The 27,962-nt window shown below is 43.3% G+C and overlaps 1 protein-coding gene across 5 annotated transcripts; it reads right to left on the minus strand.

The window, feature by feature from the left end:
- On the minus strand, positions 1-27,948 carry Znf354c (zinc finger protein 354C). Of its 5 annotated transcripts, none has more exons than XM_076578284.1 (5): positions 27,762-27,948; positions 26,879-26,945; positions 6,889-7,015; positions 6,312-6,407; positions 1-4,983 (listed from the first exon to the last, which is right to left on the minus strand). In XM_076578284.1, the coding sequence occupies exons 2-5, from the start codon at positions 26,909-26,911 to the stop codon at positions 3,554-3,556; spliced, it is 1,686 nt and encodes a 561-aa protein (XP_076434399.1). In that variant the 5' UTR covers positions 26,912-26,945; positions 27,762-27,948; the 3' UTR covers positions 1-3,553. The 5 variants fall into 5 exon arrangements, with proteins under 5 accessions (XP_076434399.1, XP_076434400.1, XP_042139869.1 ...); XM_076578285.1 differs by lacking the exons at positions 26,879-26,945; positions 27,762-27,948 and adding exons at positions 15,870-15,954; positions 17,029-17,202 and having other exon boundaries at positions 6,312-6,404; XM_042283935.2 differs by lacking the exons at positions 26,879-26,945; positions 27,762-27,948 and adding exons at positions 15,870-15,954; positions 17,029-17,185.
- Positions 27,949-27,962: the final 14 nt, after the last annotated feature.

A 27,962-nucleotide genomic window follows, 5' to 3' on the forward strand; every position in this document is an offset into this window, starting at 1 on the left:
TTTATACAATCATTTTTTGCCTCAATTTTTATTAATTTTAAACATACATACAGACAAGTTTAAAAGGTGACCAATGAGAAATTCTATATCTACCACGAAGATTCAACAATCACTGATCAATTCTACAGTTTCAATTTAAAATATCCTGCAGACATTATGACTTGTCAACTTAAAACTTTTGCATGCATATGATAGGGAAATATAAATTCAACATCTTACCTATTCTAAGAAAAATAAGCATACCATATTATCTAATACCTATTCTCATCTTTGTATTTCCCTAAATATCCCCCAAATGTCTTTTACAGTTTTTGTTCCTATTTCTCTCAATAAAGGATGACACTATGCATGTGGCTGTCTCAGGTGTCTTGAAAAAAAAGCCCACTTTTTGTTCTAACATATTGGCTATTTGAAAAGTACAGCTCAATGATCATTTTCAATGTCTCAAACTCTTGATTTGTCTATGACTGTATAATCTAACTTGTTATTCTCAATTCTTTGTAAACAGGAAGGTAAATCTAGATAAGAGATTTCTGTAGACTTCCACTAATTGTTTTTGGCAGTGTATCATAAATAATAAAGTGTGCATGTATGGTCTCAGCAGAAGTCACAAAGGCTGTTGCTCGCATGAAGGGGAATCTTCCTGCCAGAGCTCAGTATGAAAGCAGGTGCTTCTTCTGCAACTCACAGCTGTGTTCTTTTGGGGTTATGCAATGTTCCTTAAATCTTTTTCATGTAGTAGGTTTTACCATCAATCAATTTTTTTTGCCAGACTTAATAATGACAGTTCTTAAATGATTTTTCTAAGCGTATTGCTTTCTATATATTTAAAGATGGCTTTCTTCAAATAACTCTATAAAAAGTTTTTTTCCATAGCCTTTTGAAAATATGACATTTAATCCTGTCATGAGTATTGTTGATGTTTGGAATATCCTAAGTTTGGTCAAAGGATGCACCTTCAAGTTAGTGCTTGTGTCCATCTATGTTATATCAATAATTCTAAAATGATTTTTTTATCATAAGAATATACTCTAGGTTCACTTATATTCCCCCCTGCTCCAAACATGAAATCAGTCATTTCTTCAAGGAGTCCTGAATCCTTTTGATGGTGAATGGCATTTGCAAACCAAAAAGTGGGCACTGAGCATGCTCATGGCCACTAGGTACATAAGAAATTCTGAGGTTCATTTGAAGCCTTATTTTTCTTACAAATACACTTAAACACATAAAACTACTCTGATGAGTCAAAAGAAGTCAATCAAGAAACATTTGCTGAATGCCTGCTTAATTCTAATTCTTTCCTCAGACAGAAGGGTCTAATTAATGCTCTTAGAGTAATTTCTAAAATGAGAAACCAATGGATTAGGGGAGATATAAACTATTAAGGTGATGAGTAGATTGCTTATTATAAAATATCCATCTCTAACTTTATATTTGAATCCTAAGGGCCGGAGATAGAGCTCAGTGGTAGAGCTCCTCCTGAGCATGTACAAGGCCCTGGATTCAGTCGTCAGCACTACAAAGAAAAAAAAAAGCATTACAAATTGTGTAATAAAAAGGCAGCCTTACATGGAAGCATACCAAAGCAATACCTCTATCGGGACCTTCGTTGGCTTTGATAATTTAAGCAGTTATTACAGAAGCAGGTATAATCAAAGACAGAAGGAAAGGAGGTGTGTTTTTAACTCCACTACTAAGAGCAAAGCTGGGGGAAACTAAAGACAACTGATTACATTGCTAGCACTAACATTTGAACAGGTTACAAAACAAACAGTGTGTTCTTGAGCCTTGAGGATAGAAATGAACCTGTAACTCTCAGAGATCACCAGAGCTGAAGACCTTGATTCATGAAAGGTTATAAATGAAAATCCCTCCTAGTCCTAAAGTGCTGACAGACTCATAGCAGGAGACTGTCAGCACTGGCCTTCTCCAACATACAACACACTGTTTGCATGACAGTCTGCCCTATGTCTGCTCAGGCCAACTTCCACAGTACTCTAAGACTCTATTCAGCTATAAAGAACCAGATCCACTACAAATTCAGAAGAGCAAAACAAAGTTTCCCTTTGGGGGGAACATTCAGTTTGAAAAAGTAAATTCTAAATTAGTAAACTGAGTCTTTTTAGTCATTAAGGACTATGGAGAAAAAACAATTCTTAAACTCTTTGTGTGTCTATGTACACACATTGGCACACACATATACACATGTATATGCGAGTATGTGCAAGCAGCATTTGCCTATGATGATACTGTGATCAATGATAGGACAAGATATATCACAGTGATCTCATTAGACTATAACTGGCCTGGAAAATTCCCACTTGCCTAATGACATCAGAGCTGTCATGACTTTATAACCATTATAACACCTTAGGCACAATGCAATACTCACTTGTGCAAACAAACCCGCTGTGCTGGCAGCCAGAGGACATTGCAGCACACACAACTATGTACAGCACATGACACAGGATGATGGTGACACACTACATTACTAGTTTCCGCATCTGCTGGACTATACTTTTATCCCTATTTTAGAGTATACACATCCTACTAATAACATTTACACCAAGCATGATGGCTCATGAATGTAATCCCAGTATGTGGGAGGCTGATGCAATAAGACTGCAAGTTCAAAGCCAGACCAGGTTACATAATGAGTTCAAGGCCATCCTAGGCTACATAGTGAGACCCTATCTAAAATAAACAAGCAAAACAATAAAAAAAAATTACTGTAAAAAAGTATGGATGTATGCATGCATAACAATTAGTGAGAAAAGAGGCCATACATTTGAAGGAGTGTGGGGAGGAATATAGGAGGGTTTGGAGGGGGAAATGGAAAGGAGAAATGTTGTAATTAAATTATAATCTCAACATTTTTTTTTAAGTATAGTATGTTAATCACCTCAAGAGATCACATTGATTGGCTGACCCAGACTATCTAGGGTTGTGCAAGTGCAATGATGTTCCTATAAAACATGAAACTGCCCAATGAAGCATTTTCAAACTGTATCCCCACTGTTGAGTGACATGACCATTTATACATAAGAGTCATATATGTGTATATACACACATATATGTTGTATAAGGGGCACTTCATAAAGAGCTTTATTGTTGTTACACTCAAATTATTCTTTTCTTCTGTAGTGGCTCTTTATGAAAAGGAGTTTTCTCTATACCAGCTCCCCATTTTAGGGACTGAGGCCCCACAATTCTCCACATCATCAACTATTTCAGAGACTATCTTGAAAAGAAAATTCATACACAGCAGCTCTTAGAAAGAGATGACTATCTCATAACACAATGCTTATACGCAACAGTTACTCATGTATTTTGTTTTTTAAATGAGGCCTTTCATACTTTTTCTATGAATTTAAAAAATGATAGATTTAAAAAATTGTTTGTAATAGTTCTTAAATGGCTGACATCACCATTCTTTGTATTTTCACTATTTACTCTCCATGACTTAGTAGTAACTATTTGTTGTACAAGTAAAAAAGATGAAATCTATTTTGATTTGAACTCTAGTTACTATTCTTCCGGTTGCTGTCTTGGATTAGGGGGATGAATTAAAATTCTCGGGCTTGTCTCCTCTCAGAAATTTCTGATATGGAGTAAGGGATGAGCTATAGATAAAAGGTGTCCCGTATTCTTTCCATTTATAGAGCCTTTCTTTAAGGTGGACTTTTTTGTGTCTACAAAGGTTTGACCTGTAACTATAGGCTTTCCCACATTCCATACACTTGTAGAGCTTCTCTCCAGTATGGATTCGCTCGTGTTCAGTTAGGAATGAATACTGACTGAAGGCCTTTCCACATTGATTACACTGATAGGGTTTCTCTCCAGTATGGATCCTCTGGTGCCGATAAAGGTTTGATTTACAGCCAAAGGCTTTCCCACATTCTTCACATGTGTAAAGTTTCTCCCCAGTATGAATCTTCCGATGTTCATTGAAGGATGAATACTGGTTGAAGGTCTTCCCACATTCGGTGCATTGATATGGTTTCTGTCCAGTATGAATTCTCTGATGTTCAATAAGGGTGGAGACACGTGTAAAGGTTCTCCCACACTGTAAGCACTGGCAAAGCTGTTCTCCAGTATGGAGTCTCTGATGTTCGGCTAGGGATGGAAACTGACTATAGCCCTTTCCACATTCAGCACATTTATAGGGTTTCTCCCCCGTGTGGATTCTCTGATGTCTGTGAAGCTTTGCTCTGCAATTGAAGGCCTTGTCACACTCGGCACATTTATAGAGCTTCTCCCCGGTGTGAATCCTCTGGTGCACAGTGAGGGTTGAGCACTGACTGAAGGCTTTCCCACATTCTCGGCATCGGTAAGGTTTCTCGCCAGTGTGCACCCTCAGATGTTTGATGAGTGTGGAACTGCTGCCGAATGCTTTCTCACACTCACTGCATTTGTATGGCTTCTCTCCAGTGTGGGTTCTCTGGTGAGCCAGGAGAGAAGACCTATGGCTGAAGCTTTTCCCACACTCATTACACGTGTACGGTTTCTCCCCTGTGTGAATCCTGTGGTGTTCAAGAAGATGAAGACTTTGGCTAAAACCCTTCCCACACTCACTGCAGACGTAAGGTTTTTGTCCTGGGTAAATCTGGAAGCTTCTCATGAAATCAAAATCCCGTGATAAATCTTTCTCCAAAGTGCGATCCATACCAGGTACTCTTTCTAGGGGATCATTTTCTTGTGAGACAAGTGCTTTATTTATAAACAAGGGTTTGCCCAGCTCAGGGCCTGTGGGATTTCCATCTTCACTGACAGTTTCCTTGGGTGAAGCTGCCCCCTGCTCATGAACTTTCTTTTCTTGCTCCTGTGCTATTATTAGGCTCTCCGATTTCACAACTTTTCTAAAGTTGGTCTTCCAGTGAACACCCTCAGTGGACTCATGCTTTATTAGCCCATGAGATGGTTCTTCAATAAAAATGTCTTGTTTGGGAGGCAATGCTTCCATATCTGGCCAGATCTGTAAATCTGAAAAGAATTGGAATAATTAATTCTTCCTTTGCTGGAAGAGAGACATGGATGCATCAGAAGGCCAATGAGATTGGCAGCAACACATATAAAGGAGGTTTGGTGCAGTCTGATCCCAAACATGCATCTGAATCTGGAGAAAAAGCAGGATGATAAGAAGTAAACGGGGCCAGGTGGTGGTGGCACATGCCTTTAAGTCCAGCACTTGGGAGGCAGAGCCAGGCAGATCTCTGTGAGTTGTGATCCAGGACAGGCACCAAATCTACACAGAGAAACCCTGTCTTGAAAAACCAAAAGAAGAAGAAGAAGAAAGAAGAAGAAGAAAGAAGAAGAAGAAGAAGAAGAAGAAGAAGAAGAAGAAGAAGAAGAAGAAGAAGAAGAAGAAGAAAAGAAGAAGAAGAACAACAACAAGACAAATCAAATCAATGCTGAAGATGAAGAGACTACAGTTCTAGAGGAAAAAAATAAAGACAGGAAAGGACAGGACAGAGCAGAAGACTTAAGGAAATGGAACACTGAAGTCACAGGAGGTAGGCAGCTAGTTCCTTTACTTTCTTCTACTCACAGTCACTTTCACTGAATTTTTCCCATGCTTTCTCTGAAATCCACAGTCAATAATTTTAAAGTATTTGGGTTGTTTTTCTTAAAATTGTGACTTCACATTTAACTATAATTTCATCATGGCCCATGAAAGGGGAAAGCAATAGGTTAAAAGATGACATTTGGATCTTAAAAATTACAACAGCCCCAAACACAACCGTGTTTGACCTAAGTTTAAGACACTGATCAAAAGGAAAAACTGTGGAACAAGTCAGCCATGGACACCAATCTACACCTCAGACGGAAAGAATAACATGTTTTTCTTGCTATCTCTCATCACTTTCCACCTTTCTGCTAGGCCATAGGAGAAATGCTATATTTACTTCTTCTCCAATCTGGAACCAGAAGACTAATCTTTGTGTAGGAATCTTATGAGAATAATGAAAATCTATAAGTTTTGTGAAGTCAGTTTGTCCTGAAGGTCTGAGTGTGCCCAAGCCCAAGTTCAGCTCTGACTCTAGGCAAAAAAAAAAAAAAAAAAAAAAATTTAGTTTAAGTTCCTGTTAAGAACTCCAAGCTAAAATTCAGCTTCCTTTACTCAACCCATACTGAAAATGGATTAATGCTACATCACTGCATTTAGATGGCTGCATGCCAACAAGTGAGCTGTTTAAACACTGGCCCTAAACACCCCAACAGGGCTCATTCCTTATGAGAATGTCACCGTTGCCCTTTCATGACATCCTCTCGCAGACTCCGGTGTCTCCATTGCCCACTGGCTCACTCACCGAGGCAGCTGTCTTCAGGGTCTTCTCTTTCCATGCAGGGATCTTGTCCTTTCTGCAGTTTGCCAATCACCCGAGGTACTGAAGCCTGGATCCCTGCTTATGAGAAAGGGGATAGAGTTGGGAAGAACGGCCTGAAGGGCAATCTCAGAGCCTCTTCATACACCACTCACCTGCACTCAAAAGCAGAGATGTCAGTCACGGAAGGTGGGACACACAGTGGAATCACTTCCCAAGGGGCAATGAAGATTAGGGCATAGGGCAAGAAGCAAGGGCTGCTTCAAAATTAATACATGGTCTAGAAATGAGCATCCTGAAACAGGGTACTCCTGTACAGTTTTCAACAACATCTAAATGTCTTCTACGAACTTCAGACTCTAAACTGACTGAGAGCAGGGTGCAAGGAAGGCAAAGAAAGAGAAGAAAGCATAAAAGGTGTCAGACAACAAACATCCTTTCAACTTCGCAGAGACCTGACTTTCACCTGCAGCAAAATGGAGCAGAAAACAGTGGACTCTGAAGCCAGAGAAGCAGCTTCAGGAGGTTCTTCTACTACACTGTTTGGAGGCAAACCCCTTACCCAGTGAGGCCAGGCTGCTGTAGTTCTCCAGCATCACCTCCCGGTACAGGCTTCTCTGCGCAGAGTCCAGATGCAACCACTCCTCCTGGCTGAAGAACACGGCCACATCCCTGAACGTCACAGGCTCCTGAAACAGCAAACCCCTTCCTGCTTACCCTAGAACAACAGTTCTCACACGTGGGCCATGGCCCCTTTTGGGGGGTGTGAATGGCTCTTCAGATATCCTGCATATCAGATATTTACATTAGCAAATAACAGTAGTAAAATTACAGTTATGAAATAGCAATGAAAATGATGTTATGGTTGGGGGTCACCACAACATCAGGAGCTATATTAAAGGGTCACAGCATTAGGAAGGCTGAGAACCTCTGCCACAGACCATCACCTTTATCATCTAGATGAGGGTGACACTGGATGTATTCCAAGAAATTCTGAAACTATCTCAGAATACTAAGTATTCTGAATCATCTAGTTATGTAATTCCCGGGCAATAGTTATTGACTATTTCACTAAGCAAGTATTTATTGAGAACCCACCTGAATCAAAGCTATATGGCACCAACTGTGGAGATTAGGGATTGGAGGGGGCAGAGTCCCTGACAGTAGGGAATTAAAATACAAACCTAGAATTATATAGTGTTTCTAAGCAAATATAGCCTTCTCTCACTCAAAATCTAAGTAAAAGAAAGAAGAGCGATATAAATCAGAATATATGTAGAGCAGTGCAGGAAAGCTGAGGGGCATACCAATCAAACATGAAGAAATCCATGGACATAAAGAAATTCAAAAAATAGTTTAATGAGAAGAATGTTAGGGACTGTGGTAGGAACTTTGCATGTACCATCGCCTTTAAATCTTAGGAAAGCCCTCTATGAAGGGGCTATAGTTAGAGCACTTTGCAAATGGAAAAACAGGTCTAGAAAGGTTAAGTAACCCAGGGCAGGAAGTTGGGTCAGAAGGTAAAGGCACTTGCCGCCAAGCCTTGACTGCCTGAGTTGGGTGCTGAGCACCCACATGGTAGAAGAGAACCTACTCCCACAAGCTGCCCTCTGACCCCACACTTGTGCTGTGGCATTGCATACACACATAATAAGTAAATGAACAGGTTAAGTAACCTTCCCAAGAGACTACTAGAAAAAAAAATGGTAGAACTAGGGTTTGAGTTCAGGCAAACAGACCTCTAAGCTACTGTCAGATAGGTTTCTATTCAATATGAAAATCAAAAGAACCATAAGATGTGCAAAACTACATAGGTGCCAAAGAGTCATTAAGAAAGTAATTTCAGCTGGTGGTGCTGGCACAAGCCTTTAATCCCCCCACCCAGGAGGCAGAGGCAGGTTGATCTCTACGAATTTGAGGCCAGCCTGGCCTACAGAGCGAGTTCCAGGACAGCTAGGACTATATAGAGAAAGTGTCTCAAAAAATAGAAAAAAAGTAATTTCTTCCAAAAGAAACTTAATCCCCAAAATATGAGAAAGCCCAAGTGAAGGAAAGAGACTCTCGTATAACACAGATGAAGGTAGTAAGCTTTGGAACAGGGCTGTGGGTGGAGGAGCATTTTAACCTTGCACTTTTACTACCGGGAAGAAATGCTCTCACCACTATGTAGGGTCATTCACCAGAACGGTCCCTGGCAGGACCTGTGGATGTGACATGCATGACAAATGGACTCTGGAATTGTTTACCTTCAGGGTTGTGAGACAGACAGACTACCTAGATTATTATGCAGGTAAAGCTGTAATGACAATGGTTCTCAGAGAGACTCAGATTTAAGAGAAGTCCATGTGATAATAGAAGCCAAGGTTGAGATGATGGAACTAACTTCTAGGCAGTGAAGAGGACAAGGAAACAGCCTTTCCCTCCCAATGTCCATCCAGAACCAGCCCAGCAGACAGCTTGACAATAAACCAGTGTAAGGCTTCTGACTTTCAGAACTGTGAGACAACCAATTTGTGCTGTTCTAAATACTGAATCTGTGGTAAACTGTTATATAGCACAAATATGTATGTATGTATATATATACATACACATAAAGGTGAAATTTTAAGGGTTACCTACATGTTTATTAATAAGGCAATGAATATGCAAATGATAATACACATTACATGAAGTACATACAGCCATTAAACAAAATGAGGGAAAGTTGTACACCTAATACCAGATTTTTTCTTAACATACTATTGATTCATATGAAAATGCAAGCAACAGAACAATCTTTTGAAAAGTTTTATACACGTACCCAGAACACTTCCCTAATTAGTCTTTGGTGTTTGTGGAGAGGCACAGAAAAGCAATCTTGGCATTCTCACAATGTTTCCTATGTGTTTGTTTGTTCCTTTCTTTCAAATTTGTTTCCAGCGCTGGAGACAAAACTCAGGGCTTCATTCATTTTAAACATGCACTCTATTGAAGAACCAGCCTGCCTCCACCTTAGGCTTAAAAGCTATCTTATAATAAAGACAAACTAGGTTCATACCTGTTTATGATTAAACCTGTTTCTCAAGGACGTATATTTCACCTGCTACCTGCTCAACATAAAACAAAAAATCATCTTTGGCTGGCTTGTGTACAAGGCACAGTCCAAACATGTGTTAACAGAGATATGTATGTTACCTTTAAAAGTTGGTGTGTTCAGAGCAAGGGGACCCAGACACCAATGAAAATGGGTGGCCCATGTAATCCAGCCTCTCAGAGTGCCTCTGTTGCAGTTTCTTCAGAGTTCTGCATCCAGAACAGCTTTGAGGCTGCTGGCTGAGATGGTGCAGCCTCACAGACTACTCCAGCCAGGACTTCAGATAAGCCTTGCACTTTACCATTATACAGAGACTAGACAACAAAATGATACAGCTAGCTCTCCCAGAACTTGACCATTATCCCATTTTTCTCAGGGTCCCCTAAAGATGCCAGCAGCCCCAGACAACAGGAAGCAGTCTAGAGAACACAATGCCCATGTTTCCAAGAGGTGGGTTAGGTGGTTTTTGATTATTCAGTAGATTATGGATGTTTGTCATCGTTTAGGGTTACAAGCTGTTATTGGTCATGGTCAGGGAGCAAAGGAAATTAGATTCAGGGATCTCTTTCTGAAGGGAAAAAGGAGGATATAGCATAGAAATGATGGGATAGAAGGATAGATTGTTGAGTCTACTTTTTTAACCACTAATATCAAATATTTTACATTGGTATGGATTTTTATATACTGATACAAATTTAAGGTTATTTTTGTTATACTGTATATATGTTTCTACTATTGTTTAAGATGTTGTACCTACACAGCTCATTTAAAAATGTAATATAAAAGCCGGGCGGTGGTGGCGCACGCCTTTAATCCCAGCACTCGGGAGGCAGAGCCAGGCGGATCTCTGTGAGTTCGAGGCCAGCCTGGGCTACCAAGTGAGTCCCAGGAAAGGCGCAAAGCTACACAGAGAAACCCTGTCTCAAAAAAAAAAAAAAAAAAAAATGTAATATAAAGCTTTAGTCCTTGAAAGCTATTTAGGATAATAAAGAAATACAAGTTAATAGTTAGTAATCTATAACAACCAAACTTATAGTCATGTTAGGCATGTTTTCAAGGTCATACAAAGACATATTTTAAATAGACATATAGTCTTCAAATACTTCAAAGTTCTACAGAATATGGCATTTAAAATGTTTTGTTAACATAGGGCTTTTCATGACAGACTGACACATCTGATCCTGGCAGCACCTATCTACTTCATAAAAGGATAATGGCCATCAAAGAACCTCCATATGGAGTTTGCTTTCTTTGTGGCAAAAGCTAGCCATCTGGACAAGAAATTGCCCTTGCTTCAACTGCTGACAGCATGCCGTCCAAACTGGACAAGCAGGACACAAAGGAATAAGACTGCTAAACTTTGCCAAGACAAGGTGGGACAGTCCTTCAAAATTCCCACTTTACAGAAAAATCTGTCAGATACTCTATGCCTTTGGGCTGAAGATGGATGTCCCAACGGTGCAGTGAAATGCTGGGTGACCATCTAGGCAGACGGATGTTTCTGTCATTTCTCATAGTTTTGGAAGTTGCTTGCTCTGCACTTCCTGTTTATTCAAGTAATACTATATCCTTCTCAGGTCTTTGATGGGATTGAAGACTGGATAGTTATAGTTTCCTTAGTCTTGATAGACAGTAAATTAGGTATAAAACATCAGATTCATCAAGATAGGATAGATAAAGGAGTATTTTCTCCCAATATGCCAAATACAAATGGACTGGATATTATGAATGTAATTCTTACTTGATAATTTTTCTTATTGTAGTTTCATTTGTTAAAGTTAATATGTTTCTTTTCTATTTAGACAATATCTGATAACTATTCTTATTGTATATAGTTTTACTATGTTAAAGTTAAAACCTTCCCTTTTTATTTAGACAAAAGGGGAAATGTTGTGAAATAATCTTTTTTACATTGTGAAGAAATGTCACTCTGATTGGTGTAATAAAAAGCTGAACAGCCAATAGCTAGGCAAGATTTCCAGGCACAGAGGATGCTGGGAAGAAGAAGAGAAGAGACATTAGGAGACACTGAGGAAGCAGGAAAGCAGGATGGAAAGTACACAGATGAGGTAAACGAGCCCTAGGGCAGCACACAGATGAATAGAAATGGGATAATTTAAGTTATAAGAGCTAGCTAAAATCAAGCTTAAGCTATTGGCCAAGCTTTCACAATAATAAGTCTTTGTGTCATTTGGGAGCTGGCTGGTAGGACAGAGAAAGACTCACTATAGTGTGTGGAGGCCAGAGACAGATAGATGGTGGGTATCTTGCTCTACTGCTTTCTACTTTACTTTTCAAACAGAACCTCTCACTGAACCTAGAGCTTAGTGACTCAGCAAGGTCAGCTGGTCAGTGAGACTAAGGGTCCTCCTGTTTCTGCCTATCCAGCACCCCAGCACCCCCACCTTTCTATGAGGGTACTGAGGATCTGAACTCAGGTCCTCAAGCCTGTGTGGCAAGCACTTTACTCACTTTACCTCCCTAGACTCCGCATATGAGCATTTGGACGGCTGTTCTTCCTTTGCTGTCACAAACAGTACATGACAATCAGTCTCCTAGCAGTCTCCTGGGTTGGGGCACACCTATGTGTATAGGATAAACCAGTGGTTCTCAACATATGGATCATGATCCCTTTGGGAGTCATCTATCAGATATCCTACATATCGGGTATTTACACTATAATTTATAACAGTAGCAAAATTACAGTTATGAAGCAGCAGTGAACTAATTTTATGGTTGGGGGTCACCACAACATGAGGAACTATATTAAAGTGTCACAGCATTAGGAAGGTTGAGAACCACTGAGATAGACTGAACTGCTGGGTCAAAGTTACCATGCATGTTTTGATTAGCAGATGCAGCAAGCTGTCCTTTTTCAACATGGCAGCCTCATCTCTCACCTCACATACTCTTCGTATAATGTGATATCAGTACTTACCCATTAAGATGAGCTCTCTTCCTCAGCCCTATGAAGTGGTGTCTTAGTTATTTTTCTATTGCTACGATAAGACACCATGGCCAAGGCAAGTTATAGAAGAAAGAATTTATTTCTAGCTTACAGTTCACAGGGTGAGTCCATGATCATCACAGCAAGAAGCATGACAACAGGGAGGCACACATGGCACTGGAGCAGTAGCTGAGAGCTTACATCTTGATCCACAAGCACAGGGCACAGAGGAAGTTAACTGGGAATGGGGAGGGCTTTTGAAACTTCAAAGCCTGTCTCCAGTGATATACTTCCTCCAATAAAGCCCATACCTCCTAGTCCTTCCCAAACAGTTTCACCAACTGGGGACCAAGTACCAAATATATGAGCCTATGGGGGCCATTCTCATTCAAACTACCACAAGAGGCTCATGAGTGCAGAAGCCAATGGAATTTAATGGAAGCTGTGGTGCTCACATTTAGATCCTGTTGTGGAATAATCTTTTTGTACCCTGTGAAGATGTGTCATTGCCAAGGCACTTTCTGATTGGTTTAATAAAGAGCTGTATGGTCAATAGTTGGGCAGGAAGAGGTTAGGTGGAACTTCTGGGCAGAGAAGAAGAGGAGATGAATCTAGGCGCAAAACAGATGCCAGAGGACTCAGAGAGGAAACAGGAGGTCCAAGACAGAAGAGAGGTAAAAAGCCATGAGGCAAAACATGGATGAATATAAATGGGTTAATATAAGTTATAAGAGCTAGTGGGACAAGTCTACAGGCCGAGCTTTCATAATTAATAATAAGTCTCTGTGTCGTTTTGTTTTGTTTGTGAGCTGGTGGCCCAAAGAAAAATCCATCTACAAATTCCCAGTTGGTAGACTGTTTAAGAAGAATTAGGAGGTGTGACCTTGTTAGGAGGTGTGTCACTGAGGGTGGGCTTTGAGGTTTCAAAAGCCTCATGATAGGCCTAGGCTCACTCTCTCTGCCCCTGTCTTGTGGATGTGATGTAATCTCTCAGCTACTGCTCCAGTGTCTGCCATCAGTCATGCTCCTCAGCATGATGGCCATGGACTAACCCCTGGAAAAGTCACACAGCAGCACTTCAGTCCACAGAAACTGGCTGTGCAGTGATGCTGAGAAACTTTTCCAGGGGAGTTGTACAGAAACATCTGTTCATCCTGGACAGGGAGGGCACCAACAGACAGGAACCCATTCTGTGTACCTCCAGCTTGGCAAGCCTGTCATTTACAAGGGTTTCTTACACTACTGTGCCCTACCACAGCATGAGCAACTCTGGAAAAGTTCCCAACCAGTCACTCTTCCACCTTGTACAGACCCTTAACACCACCAGCTACCCACTCCCGGACACATACACATAGGGCAAGAATAAGGATGGACTGGAGTCTCAGATTAGGGCCTTGTGACCCTCTTGCTCCTCCCATGACATCCTCATTAGCACAGACCTTGTACTGTTCTCCTTAGTTCATTGCTGCAATCACAGGTCAAGGTCTTCTGAAGGTCACCAAGCTTTACTCTGTGCCTCATGATGGTGCCAGAAGGACACGGCTACACTACAAGCACAAACTCTTCCATGACTTCCCTCACCTAAAATGAAGAACTCTGTCTGTCCACTGTGGGATGAGAAAGCTCACATGGAGAAGCATCCCCACCTCTGGACAGAGGGAGCCCAGGCTAGAGCTAGGACTGCTGGACACTGTAGTCTGCTGGTGTGTGTCACTACTGTAGCACTGGCCTTATGGGAGAAACAGGCTGAGCCATGGCAGAGTTAAGGGATTAACGGCTTCAGAGACCACTGAGAATGAACCAGTCTGCTGAGCTGCCTTTGGACCCCACCTCCCATTTCTCCGATAACACTACAAAGGTAAACATCAGTTCTGCCACTCTTCAGGATTTAAATTACCCAGTGAAAAAGGGGAAGTACTCTGGCTTTACTAAGACTCACTGACACACTCTAAGCTACTCAGAGCTTTACATAGTCTGTGCCCTTCCTTTAAAAGTTAATCCAGCCGGGCGGTGGTGGTGGCGGCGGCGGCGGCGGCGGCGGCGGCGGCGGCGGCGGCGGCGGCGGCGGCGGCGGCGGCGGCGGCGGCGGCGGCGGCGGCGGCGGCGGCGGCGGCGCACGCCTTTAATCCCAGCACTCGGGAGGCAGAGGCAGGTGGATCTCTGTGAGTTCGAGGCCAGCCTGGGCTACCAAGTGAGTGCCAGGAAAGGCGCAAAGCTACACAGAGAAACCCTATCTCGAAAAACCAAAAAAAAAAAAAAAAAAAAAAAAAAAAGTTAATCCAGGGGCTACAGAGATGGCTCAATGGTTAAGAGCACTGGTTGCTCTTCCACAGGATGCAGGTTCAATTCCTAGTACCCACACAGCGTCTTACAACCATCTATAACGCCTCTTCTGGGGCATCTGACAACTTCTTCCGGCCTCCATGGGCACCTGGCACACATGGTGCACACACATGCATGCAGGTAAAACATCCATACACATAAAATAAAAATAATAATTTCTCAAAAAATTTAATGAGTTAATCAAACGGGGCCTCTCAATTACCTGGCCAGGAGTTTGCCTCTACCCGCTTCCTCCACCCCCAAAATCTGATTCACCTAAAGATGTGCTAAGGAGGAGGACTAATTATCCCTTAATGAATACTGTATTCATCCTTCCCAGAAGCCTTTGGGCAGTGAGGGCCTTATAGGCTTCCATCATGTAGCCTTTGGAGCTTGCCTGATTTTCAGAGTTACCCAGAAAACTATAACTTTTCCTTTTTATTCTTTTTTTTTTTTTCAGATACTGGATAAAATCCCAAGCATGCTTCCCCTGGCACTCTGGGATTTCTCATGAACTCTCTGAAGCTACTTCCCACACCACACAACTTACTGCCTACTCTGCAGTATGCTGACCCCACTGCTGAACCTGCCTCTTTCTCGGATCCTGACGCTGACACATGGCTTTCTTCCTCCTCCCTCTCCCTCCTCCTGTCAGCTGCCAAGATTTACAGCCTGTCTGCCCTGTTATTTTTCTCAAATTTTCATAACATTTTCTTCAAGCTTCCTTCTAAATTTCTAAATGTTTACTAATGAAGTTAAGAACCCAAAATAGAGGAGACCAAATTCCCTGGCAATAGAAGGGTATTTTAAATTATAAATTATAAATGAGCTCATACTTCTCTTTTGGCTAACAATATGGGATAGACATTCCATCTGGAGGATTCTCCCCCACCCCCACCCCCTTTTTTTTAAAAAAAAAAAAAAAAAAAAGAAAGGAAAGCATCTGGGAGGTTTTGTGAGATGGTGGTTACAGGACAGCGCCTGTTCTGGACCCGGCAGAATTCTTTGTCCCTAGGTCTACTTCTTTGATAGGTGTAGGGTGGGAGGCTTTTATATCTTTTCCCTGAAGGTCAAACTGGACTTGGCATACCTCTGTTAAATGCTAATTTTGTAAGTGGGAAAAGTAACGAGGAGTAAGAACGAAAATGCATCCACATCTTGGAGTCAGAAAGCAATTTATGCAAAGACAAGCTTCACTTACCGCCCCTCGTGCAGCCAGCAAATCCACAGCCATTTCCTTTCTTAGTTTTCCTGCCAAAGGAGAGCTGAGTGCTGACCACATATGCCTGGAAAGGAAAAAGGGTGTAGTAAGGAATTCTGGTACCAAGGGAAAGCTTAGCACAAGGAAGTTAAAACCACCCATAATGGGGGTCTGGAGAGGTGGTTCAGTGGTTAAGAGCACTTTCCTGCTCCTGCAGAGAACCTGAGTTTGATTACCAGCACCCGTAACTCCAGTTCCAGGAGATCTAACATCCTCTTCTGGCCTCCCCAGGTTTGGGCTCATGGACACATACACACATACAGACGCAAACATATACACATAAACATAAATTAATTTTTAAAACCTAACCATAATGGTCATGAGATCTCAAGAAAGCTATCCCCGATGAACACCGCAAACCAAATGATAAGAATGCTGACCAAACCAATCTGTCAAAACTCCATCCCTTCAGTATATAAGACACTTCTAATGTCTTGCACTTGTCCCTCCACACCCACCTACAGGCCTATTAGCGCCTTGTACAAAAACTGGCCACGTCAAAAGGTTGGATATGCCTGATATAAAGTACAGAGGACGATGTGTCCAAGTTCTCTGCAAACGCAATGCCAGTCTACCTAAAGGACTTGGGTTTTGGCTGTTTGGGAATTCCTGGAACCATTCCGCGGTGCAGCAGAGGTGGGGCTGTGCTGTCGACGTGGCTGAGGTGGACAGCCGAGGGCTTCACAGACGGCCCAAAGTGACAAGACATTGCAAGGCGCACAGATGGGAAGGGAATTCTGCTTCCAGCCCAGGTCTCGAGACAAGACTCAGCGAATGCTCCGGCCACTCTATGCCTTGGTCTCTTACTCTGCACCGTGGGCCAAGGAGCCTGTAACTTGGTATTAGATGCGCTAATTCGTCAAGTTAGCCTGGACTGCTAGGTATCGGCTGTTGTTTTCATGACCTGCATCACTAAGATGCAACAGAAGATGCACAGGGCCCTGGCCCCGCAGTCTAGGCCCAGCCGCTCTCCGTGGCAGGCCGAGCCTGCTGGCGGGTCCCCGAGACAGAGGCCGCAGAGCAAGATGCCAGGCCGCGCCAGGCCCGCCGCGAAGCCCACCGCCCGCTACGCCCCGCCCGCCCCCTCCGTCCCACTCACGGTCGCCGGCGCTCGCTCCAGCCGCCCTCAGCACGAGCGGTCTCGAGGATGTCTGCCCCAGATGCGCCCTCCTGGCACAGTCAGGATCACCTCGGCCCGGAGCCCCCCCAAAACGCCGAGAGCTGCCCCGCCACCAGGAGAAACCTCAGAGAACTACTATTCCCGGCATGCCTCGGGACCGCTCTGACTACATTTCCCAGAAAGCACCGGGGACAAGCGATTTCTGAAAGCTGAGCAGAATTGTGGAGGTGTTTCCCCTGCGTTCAGGCTAATGTTGTCTAGGGCTGGGGGTGTGCACTACAAACCCGGCAAACTCTGCCAACCCGGCCAGGCTCTCTCAGTCAGTCTTCAGACTTGTTCGCTAGGCGGGCGAAGTGATGTGACAAGACAAAACCGGAATTTAGTGTCTAAGAGTAACCCCACCCCACCCCTAAGTACCAGGCTAGCCTGACTCATGGAGTTGAGGGACAGCCAGGGCTACATAGATTTATGCACATAAATAGGAGAATCTGTGTCGCCTACACCACTAATCATAATTTGAATCAGTTTAACGTGTACAACACACAGAACAATGTGCATAGTATTGTTTAAGGGGTTTTGCTTGTTTTGTGCCAAGGACCTTGATATTCAGTCCAGGATTGTTTCAGAAGCAGGAAGATAAAAAAATAAAAGTAATTGATTGAGTACACATACTTAGCTTTTATTTATTTATTCATTTATTTGTTTGTTTGTTTGTTTGTTTGTTTAAATCCAGCTAGCTGCTAAATCCTAAGATCAATTGCCATTTGGTTGGGAAAGATAGGCATGGATCTTTAGAAGCCTGCCCTTCCCTAGCCTCCAGTTTAAAAAAAAAAAAAAAAGACATAATATTAACTCTCTCAAGTATCTTTCTGATTTGGAAAATCATTTGGAAGAACAAAAACAAAAAACCCAGCAGATGTGTCTAAATACACCTTCTCCCCAGTGGCTAAAGTGAGGCACTCTCAGAAGCCACAGGCTTTTGAGTGAAAAATCCCAATTCCAGGAATGTGTTGCCTCTCTCAAAATTATTGGCCATAGAGGCCTCTATGACCTCATAACCTACAAGCTTTATTGTCTCTGTGGGGTTGTTTTTGCATCCCAGGACTAAGTGGAAGTCCCTGTTGCCGGAGATACCACATCCTTTAGTTGCAGGACATGGAGAAATCAGTTTGGATCTGGCTGGAAGATCCCCCCATGCTAGCTCACTTTCATAATGCTGAAAAGCACTTCGCAGGCTGCTGGGGGAGAGTTGATGCCAACAGTTTTGTTCAGCTATGGACATGGTGTGCTGATTCCTTTAGGATGCCAGGAAAGATAAGCTCATTGGCAAAACAGTGGCACCACCATTGAGTGCAGCCAGTATCTGCCATTTCACTTACAGCTTGCTCCATAGGAGAAGACTCATTTTCCAGGACAAAACCTGTGGCTAGGGAGATCCTGGTCCCCAGTGGGAGGCTACTGCTATTATTTTTTGTAATGGGTATTACATGCCTTAAAAACATTTGCGATTATGGACACAGATCGCCACTGCTGTTAACACTGGTTGAAGGGGAAAGCTTTATGTGTGTGTGCACATATGAGTAGAAATGCCCATGGAAGCCAGAAGCCTTGGATCCCCTGGAGCTGAAGTTACATGAAGTTATGAATCATGCAGAATAGGTGCTGGAATAGAACCAGGGTCTTCTGCAAGAGTCGTACACTCTCCTAACCTGGGAAACACCCCTCCCCAGTGGGGGTTAGTTATTGTGGTGTCACAATTGGTCGTGGTACTGAGAATAAGGACTGCTGCTGTGGCATGCCCATTCAATGCTCAGCCATAAATGGAAGAAAATAATCAGACATCTGTATTACTCCAAGACACTGGGAACACTGCAGAAGCAGCAGAATGGAAGGAGGGCTAGGGTTACATGCTTTGAACTTACTTGAATGGAAACAGGAGAATGGAGGCTCACATGACTCAGAAAGCCCTCACAGGGTTAAGCAGCTGACTCCAGGAGTTTAGAGAAGCAGTGCACAATTGCTACAGGGAGCACAAGGAAGCAGGAATAGCCTGGGACCAGGAGCTGTGCTCTCTGTGGCTACACTGTGATAGAATTTCTCCTTTCTAACTAACTGTGTGTGTATGTATGTGTAAATTAAATTTCAAAAGCATTTGTCTGAAGAGCCTTTACTTCACAATTTAATACAGCAAAGTCAATTACTTTCTGAGAAAACCAAGTGGAGACACCATGCATTTTGTGACTTAAAGTGCCTTTAGGTCTGAATCAGAGGTGGTGAATGGGGGAAGACAATGCACGGGACAATAACCCGTACAGCTCACAGAGCAAGTTTTCTTCTTGGGTCAGTGACTTAGAGGAAAGAAAAATGAACCAAAAGTTCTAATAAACAAGAACTTGTTTCCAGAGTATTAAAAAGCAAACTTTAGTGACCATGAGGTAGCTACAAGTTTACCTATGTAGATTTCTTTTCTCATTCTTCCTAATCTAGCTACTCTGCATTAACACTGAAAGGCTTTGTCCAACATAGATCCTAGGCTCATCTGAAGTCTGCTGATTCAGGGCTCAGCTTTTACCTAAATCACCAGGTCCCCAGTGATGTTACAAAAGCTGGTGGCTGTTAAGTCTGAATCACTAGAAAATATTAATCTTTCAGTCCTAGAGTCAACTCTATAGTCAGTAAAACTTAAGAACATGTGGAAAACATTTTATATTTTATATAAGTTTTCCAAACACAAGTTTATACTGCATCACAAATGCCTGATGTTTGCTGAAGTCTATCTTGATGCTCACCCCCAACTATTACTCATCACTTTCTCTCCAGAATGAATTTTGTTACAGTCAGTATAGAATCAATGTCTTTTGGCAGATTTATCACATGCATTTTTCTTATATGGTTTTTCTCAATGAGTCTTCTGATGGTTGGCAAGAGATGAACTTTGACTGAATGATTTCCCACAGGCTTTGCATGTATAAGGCTTTTCTCCCGTATGAATTCTCATATGTGTCATTAGTGATGAACTCTGTCTGAAGGCTTTCTCACATACTTTACAGTTAAATGGTTTCTCTCCAGTGTGAATTCTCTGGTGCTGAATAAGGGCTGAGCTTTGGTTGAAGGCTTTTTCGCAGTCATTGCATTTGTAAGGTTTCTCACCAGTGTGGATTTTTCGGTGAGTGTTGACTGCTGAGTGGGAACTGAAAGCTTTTCCACATTCCTTACAATGATAAGGTTTCTCGCCTGTGTGGATTCGGTGATGGATATTAAGTCGTGAGATCCAGGAAAAGGCCTTCCCACATTCATCGCACTTGTATGGCTTTTCTCCAGTATGGATTCTTTGATGTTGGATGAGTGCTGAGCTTTGGCTGAAGGCTTTCCCACATTCCTTGCATGCATATGGTTTCTCTCCAGTGTGAATTCTCTGATGTATAATCAAGGCTGAGTGGTAACTGAACACTTTGCCACACATAGCACAATGAAAAGGCTTCTCTCCAGTATGAATACGGTGGTGTCTGCTTAGCCGTGAAATTGATGTAAAGGCTTTCCCACACTGGCTACATTCATACGGTTTCTCCCCAGTATGAATTCTATGATGCTGAATAAGAGATGAACACTGACTAAAGGCTCTCCCACACTCATTACACTTATACGGCTTTTCTCCAGTGTGGATCCGCCGGTGGTTGTTAAGGGATGAGCTGCCTTTGAAGGTTTTGCCACATTCCTTACATTTATAGGGTCTCTCTCCGGTATGCATCCTCTGGTGCCCAATGAGAGAGGTAGTGAAGCTGAAAGCCTTCCCACATTCGCTACATATGTACGGCTTTTCTCCAGTATGCACTCTCAGGTGCTGGGTTAGGGACGAGCTCTGGCTGAAGGCTTTCCGGCATTCCTTACATTTGTAGAGCTTCTCTCCAGTATGGATCCTCTGATGCTTGCTCAGGGAAGAACTGTGGAGAAAGACTTTTCCACAGATGTTACATTTATAACACTTTCGCATTGTGTTGAATCCTAGTTGTTTAAATAGAATTGAGTACTGCTGTGAGCGAGGCTTTCTTCCTCTGGAGACAAGTCCAAGTTTTCCAGTAAAGGGAGACTTCATACCAGGATTTCTCAGGAGGTCAGTACCCTTGAAGCCCCTCTCTGGTATACAGTCTTTTCTAATGGAAAGCAGCATTCCGCTGCAAAGCTTGTTCTTTTTGTCTTGTTGGTCCTCTAACCGTTCCTCATTTCCATATGTTCTTCCCAATATGAAGTCAAAAAAATCATCAACTCTGTGGTTTTTCAAGACTTCCTTATTTTCTCCTTTGGAAACTATGGGTTCAAACAAGCTCTTCCATCCTAAATTAAACAAAATGTAAGTGACTCTTGCACTGGGAAGAAAGGAAAATAATGAAATCCATGAACACAGCTAACAAAGCCAAACTCAGAATCTCAGGAAAGGTTAGGAACAAGGCAAAGGAAAAGAAATAGGGTAGACATGTCTGAAAGGAAGGGTCTGAAGAACTGTGCGTGCGTGCGTGCGTGCGTGCGTGTGTGCGTGTGTGTGTGCGTGCGTGTGTGTGGCACTGAGGCCATCAGATGGCAGCTCTTCCAACAGGAGGGGGTGCCAGTCTTGGTTCAGCAACAAAGGCTGGATCATCAGGTGTTTGTGAACAGAGCGTATGTTACTTTTCAGTTTCATCACCCAGATCGGGTGCCAGTATATTTAGGTAAATCTCAAAAGAAAGCTTTAGAGAGGAAGAGGAGGGAGGGAAGGAGAGAGGGAAGAGGAGAAAGGGAAGAGGAGATGCCTCAGCCCTCAGGGGCTCTGTGAAACAGTTTTAGTCTCAACAGTGCCCCCCTGGCCCTTGTCAGAGTGCCAGTGTTGTAACGAGTGTTCTCTCAATAGACAACGCAAAGGCCAAGACTCTGGGAACTACAGGCAATAGCAAGGCCAGGGCCAGTTCTCACGGGCTTCCATTCAATAGCCAAGTAACCACATTGCTAACGAAGTAACTAGGGCCTTATAAGAGCTGTATAGGAACAAACAAAACCAAAGCATTATGCAGTGGGGATAACTACACTGATCCTTTAAGCTGAGTGATAAGAAGATGAAGTTGAAGATAAAAGTCTAGGGCCCAAGATGGCGGGATGGGGAAAGGTGCGTGCTTGCCAAGCCTGACAAACTTGAGTTCAATCCCTGGGACTCAAATGGTAGAAGGAGAGAGAGCACTGATTCCTGAGAGCCGTCCTCTGAGCTCCACACTCAAGCTGTGGCTTATCCCCCACCCCCTCCTGCACAATATAAATAAATAAATGTAAATAAAATCTAAAATCTAAGTAAGAGCCAGGATACTTAGGATACACTGTAAGAAATGAAATCATTGATTCAAAAAAAAATGAATATATTTTATAAAGGAGCTTTCATCTTCTTGATTATAAAAGAGGTCACCTGTACAGAAAACAGGAGAAATAGAATCAGGCTGGGACTTGTTATCAGCACTTATTGCTCAAAGACAGTAGAGTGGAGCCACGTGTGGACACTGCTGATAGGGAACAAGACATCTAATGCCAGAATTCTACCCCAAAGCCTATTGCCAAAAGAAAGAAGAAAGAACTTAGACATATGCATATATTATACACATAAACTCTAAAAAATTATTCATGGAAAATATCCTCATCAAAACAAGGGAAAATCTGAAGACAGGTCATGAATGGCAACCCAAGATGCAACTAACTCAGAATACCCAGCTACTGCCAGAGAGAAGTGAATTCTGAGTAAGCAGCAGGGTCCAAGAGAATCATCCTCTGAGCCAGAAACAAAGACAAAATGCAAAGCAGAACAGAAAGTGGGCACTTGTGATGCAGCAATCAGAGTCAAACCAGGGACAAAGATCTGCTGTCGTGGCTTATGAATTGTCACAGTGATAAACAGCCTGATGAACATCTACAAACCTGCTGAAATCCTGTAACTGTCACCATATTGGCACACCTAGTTTCTCTCATGTATTTGTACATGTACATATTCTTCTGTTGTTTTTCCTTAACAATGGATACTGAGTCACAAAGTCAAAGGAAAAGCCCAAGACAGTATGGCGATACATTATTATGAAAATTCAAAAAGTCTGGAACTTTTGTTGGACCTCACAGCCAGAATTAATAACACACCTTGAGATCACTTAAGATTCAAGACTGCCTTCATACTATGTACTCAGCCTGTTTATTTACCTGCCTTTATCAGAGCAATGTAACAAACATCCTTACTTGTCTTGGATTTCCCATGCAACCAACTTTTAGAACCTAAGCTAATGGAGAATTGTAATCTAATTCCATGACCCGACCTAGAGAGCAATGCATGTGTGTAAGTATGCATGATGTGGTAATCTCTTGTGGAAAGCAAAAACTATGTTGAAAAGCAACATTATAAAATGAGTATCTCCATAAATGTTGGAAGCAGCATTCAGATATTACCTGATAGCATTTGTTTGTTATCTGGGCCAGCTGGAGTCAGAAAAGTTTCATCCCTTGCAAAACTCTGTTAAAGATTGTTGTAAAATTTCCCTCATTCTTTCTCCATATTCCCGTGACATTCAATAAACACAGAGCAAAAGCCCTTTGTTGGGGACACACACGGGCACAGGGGCAGACTCATAAGACAGCATTCAGGAAGGTACAGATTTAGATTCATACAATAGAGAGATGGAAGACACGGGGAGAAAGAAGCAGAAAATTTAGATCTGGGCTTGTTCTTGTTGAACTATTCCAAGGGGAAGTGCTCTGATTTATTTTCCTTAATGTGACGCCAACACAGTCTGGATCCTCTGAGGTTATCACTGATGCACTGAAGTGAAAGGCGGGATGAGGGGTGCACTGCAGTCATGGAAGTTATGTTCAAGCCATAAAGCGGTACAGGTTATCAGTGCAGTAGAAGGGAAGGGTAGCAGAGTCGACACCGACGACATTTACTGCACATCACACTGTAGCACATGCTATTGATGACAAATGCATTTGACAAAGTGCAATCTGTGCTTGGGGAATTCACCTCTCCCTCCGAACCTGATGGACAAGATGACCAGACATGAAGAAGGGAGACATGACCTTCCCAGCAATCTCCATGTGCTGGCACATCAAAGGAGGTCCCTGGCCAGTGTCTTCTGAGCATAATCCTCTTATTGTGCCCAGGCAGGTAAGAAATGCCAAGTTCAAGTTCTGTTCCCTCTGCCACTTACCTAAGTACACACCTCGAAGCATTCCACTTCCCATCATCTGGAAGTCTTCCACTTGCTCTAACTGAGAGATGACCTTTGGCTTGGAAAACAGAATACCTGAGTACATGAATACATGAACAAGAAGACATAAGTGGCCATATTATCATAGAGGTCCAGGACAAGTAGACCCCAAGGTCGGAGCTCAGTGCATAGGAAGAGAAGTTTTGTTTAGAAAGCAGCCTAAAGCTGGGCTTTTAGAGGATGTCGAGAGACAGCCTCAGGATGTGAGTCAGGGCTCTGGCTCGGCGCTTCTTTTGGTGGGATGGCTTAGGGGACCCACCACAACAGAGCTGGGTTTGGGGAGACAGGAAAAACACAAGAGACGGTGCCCTTTACTTAACTCAGCCATATTCAGACATCTCAGAACAGCCAAGGGGAAAAACAGCCATGTCTGAGCCCATCCACAGGCCAAACCTAGCCAAACCCTTCACACATCCTCCCAGGTAGAGGGTAGAGATCATGCATTTCCATGGCAGAATATGCACCCCAAATAAACCCCTTACCCAGTGAGGCCAGGCTGCTGTAGTTCTCCAGCATCACCTCCCGGTACAGGCTTCTCTGCGCAGAGTCCAGATGCAACCACTCATCCTGGCTGAAGAACACGGCCACATCCCTGAACGTCACAGGCTCCTGAAAGAGCAAACCCCTTCCTGCTCATCCCAGATGATGCCCACAGGGAGCAGGAGTGAGAAGCAACTCTGTGAGGGTTTTGAGTGTTTCAAGCCAAGCAAGCATTTCCGGACAACAGCTTCATTAACCAGCATGCATTCAGGAGGTTCCTACAGTAAGTGACTCACTGTGCCCTAAGAGAACAAACACCTGACATCCAAAAACAAGGTCAGGAAGACAGAACAGAACTCGAGACTAAGAAATGTATTAGTCTTCGAAAGGAGATGTCGTGGTGGTTTCCAAGTTTCTGATACACTACAAAATTATAGGGCTGGGCATCTGTGTATAACACCGGTGGTCCTTCTAGAGTGGAAATGCCAGGAGTTCACTTTTTCTTTGCCAACCCAGAGGCACATCTCCACAACCCCAAGCTGGTCACACAGCTTAGCATCTTTCCTGCTCTGAAAGGGCAAAAGTAAATTTAAAGATGAGTGGTTTGACTTTCCTCCCTGGAAATGAAGGAAGAGGCAGTCACACTTCTGTTTCTTGGCAGCACTAGGAATCAAACCCAGAGCCTTGAGCATGCTAGGCAAGTGCTCATCTATAAACAACATCCCTAGTCACTACTCCTTTTCTTTCAGAATCTCTGTCCTTTTCAGATGTATATGAGTATGTGTGTGTGTGTGTGTGTGTGTGTGTGTGTGTGTGTGTGTGTGTACCCAGTATGTTGAAACCAGAAGTCAACCTCAGGCGTCAAACTCCTCAGTATACTCCCCATCTTGTTTTTGAGATGGGGCCTCTCACTGGCCTAGCCCTTGTTGACTCACTAGGCCAATGAACCCCAGTGAACCCCAGGGATCCACCTGCCTTTCCAGGGCTGGGATGACAAACAGCATACCACTGCTCCTGGCTTTTTTACTTGAGTTCTATGCATTGCATCAAACTAACGTCCTCAGACTTGTGTAGCAAATATATTACTAATTAAGCCATCTTCCCAGAGAGCGTGTGAATCTTTTTACTGGCTAAGTCACTTGCCAGTCTCAACTCAGAAAAGCTTCCCCTAAGAGACTGGTACCCATGCCTTTCTTTGAGCAGAATCATGGCAGATGCTAATATAATAGCCTTTAGACTAAGACGGCAAAAACTCCCTGGGTTCCTTACAAAATAAAACAAGCTCAGCCAATCAAGCACCAAAGGAGTATGGCTTGCATCATCAGGAACTCTGCATGGGGACAAGTCTAAATAAAGCTTGAACCTATGGGTCTCTGTGCTCTGCTTCTACATTTATGCCATGTAACCCTTTCCTTCTGTACCTTTGGATGCAGCCCAGATCCACTTCTCGTCATCAGGCAGAGGTTAAATATGAGTATGAAGGTAGGGGCTTGTGTGGGAACAAAAGATCTATTGCTTAAGCTTAGCTTTATGGCCAAAGGATACTGGAGCTGATGAGCATTGATGAGACAAGTGAGGATGAAACCAGTCCTACAACCTGGTCACAAGACCTCAAGTTAACATATACCGGGCAGGCAGGGGTGATAGACTTTCCACCAGTCAAGAGCGTTAAGTGGAAAAGATATTAAAAACTGGAGCTGACACCCTATGAGCTGATTCCATCTCTCAGACAACTACTCTCTGCCTGTGCAAGTAAGTTCCTGTTCTAATAAAGCCTTGCTTGCTGAGGCTCTGTGTGTCTTGCTGACACCTTCTCCAAGAGAATGCAAGAACCAGGGGACTGTATAACAGCCTGACAGACTAATGTCTGCTCAGTAAGTAAGGGAAGGCAGTCAACTCCCGGTCATTGGCTATGTAACTGATTAATGGAGACAGGAAGAACCTCCCTTTAGGAGTTATAGTCTCACCTTTCAGCAGCTTCTGTTCCTCCTTGGGTTCTGAAGCCCAGAGAGTTCAAGAAAGAATGAAATAGATTTGCCTTTTCTGCAGCCTGAAGGCAGCTCAAAAAAGAAGTGGCCTTTACTCACCTGAACGTGGGCTGGCAGCAACCTCTTGGCCATTTTTCTCCCTCTGTTGCTCCTCCCGAGAAGACACCTGGAGGAAGAGGCTGTGAGATTCACTCATTCTGACTGCTCTCCAGTTCTCCCTGGGCCAGACCAGGTTAGAAACCACCTGCTGGGCATCTGCACAGCCCAGCCTCCCCAAGCTAGATGGAACCTGGGCATGACCACCAAAGCCAGAAGCAAGCCAAAAGCACACCTTGTTATGGCCACCAAAGCCAGAAGAAGGCAACAAGCACACCTTGTTATTGGGCCTGTGACCTTTTCACTAGAGATTATGAATAAAGACAAGTGAACCAAGCTATTGAGTTCTTCAGCAAGGTAGAAGGCGCCATGGGGTGCAACTCATGAAGGTAAGAGAAGGCATAAATATTCCACCCATCTGCACTTGGACATTGCAAGTCAAAGAAGTGACGGCAGAATGCATACCCTTTTCAGAAGACTAGAAATTAGTCCTCTCATCCTCGTGGGCGTTTGCCTCTGGTCAGAAAAATTACCAAAGTCTCTTAAATTAACAAGAAGCGCACCCCCCCCCCCACACACACACACGCTCGAGAACAGCATCACTAGCTAGAATTGAATTTAAATTTTGGGAAAAAAATAGGCTGGAGGTGCAGCTCATGTAAGAGCTCTTGGTATTAACAAGTCCTAGGTTCCATGCTCAGCATCCTTCCACTCTTTCCAACAGCAAAACGTTAGAGCAAAGGAACAAAACTTCACCAACAAAGAATACAGACTGTGGGAATCACTCTAAGACACTGTCCAACACCGAAGACAGACAGAAACAAAGTTTCAGCTCGGGGATGGTAAGCCTGCAGGCGCTGTGCTCAAGCCGCCCTGATGCGCAAACCTGAAGCCGGCTGCTTCCTTGACCGCTATTCCGGCCGCGGATCCGGAGCGACCTGGAGTCAGGGCCAATGGCCTGCACCTGCCACCGAGGCCTTTGCGTGCTCCCGCCTGGCTCGCAGCTCCACCCCGCGGGCTCCCAGCTACGCCTGCTCTGCCTGCAAGCCCAGTAAGCCCAACATCCAGCGAGGGAACCGTACTGGGC

The sequence above is a fragment of the Peromyscus maniculatus genome, chromosome 8, assembly GCF_049852395.1.
Source record: "Peromyscus maniculatus bairdii isolate BWxNUB_F1_BW_parent chromosome 8, HU_Pman_BW_mat_3.1, whole genome shotgun sequence".
NCBI lineage: Eukaryota > Metazoa > Chordata > Mammalia > Rodentia > Cricetidae > Peromyscus > Peromyscus maniculatus.

Excerpts from the sequence above, each read along its gene's own strand:
- Znf354c (XM_042283933.2), bottom strand. The coding sequence starts at position 16,638 with ATGTCTTGTCACTTTGGGCCGTCTGTGAAGCCCTCGGCTGTCCACCTC. Across the intron at positions 15,955-16,504 it reads CCAAAACCCAAGTCCTTTAG|GCATATGTGGTCAGCACTCA; the intron begins GTAGACTGGCAT and ends TTTCCTTTCCAG. Across the intron at positions 4,984-6,311 it reads CCCTGAAGACAGCTGCCTCG|ATTTACAGATCTGGCCAGAT; the intron begins GTGAGTGAGCCA and ends AATTCTTTTCAG.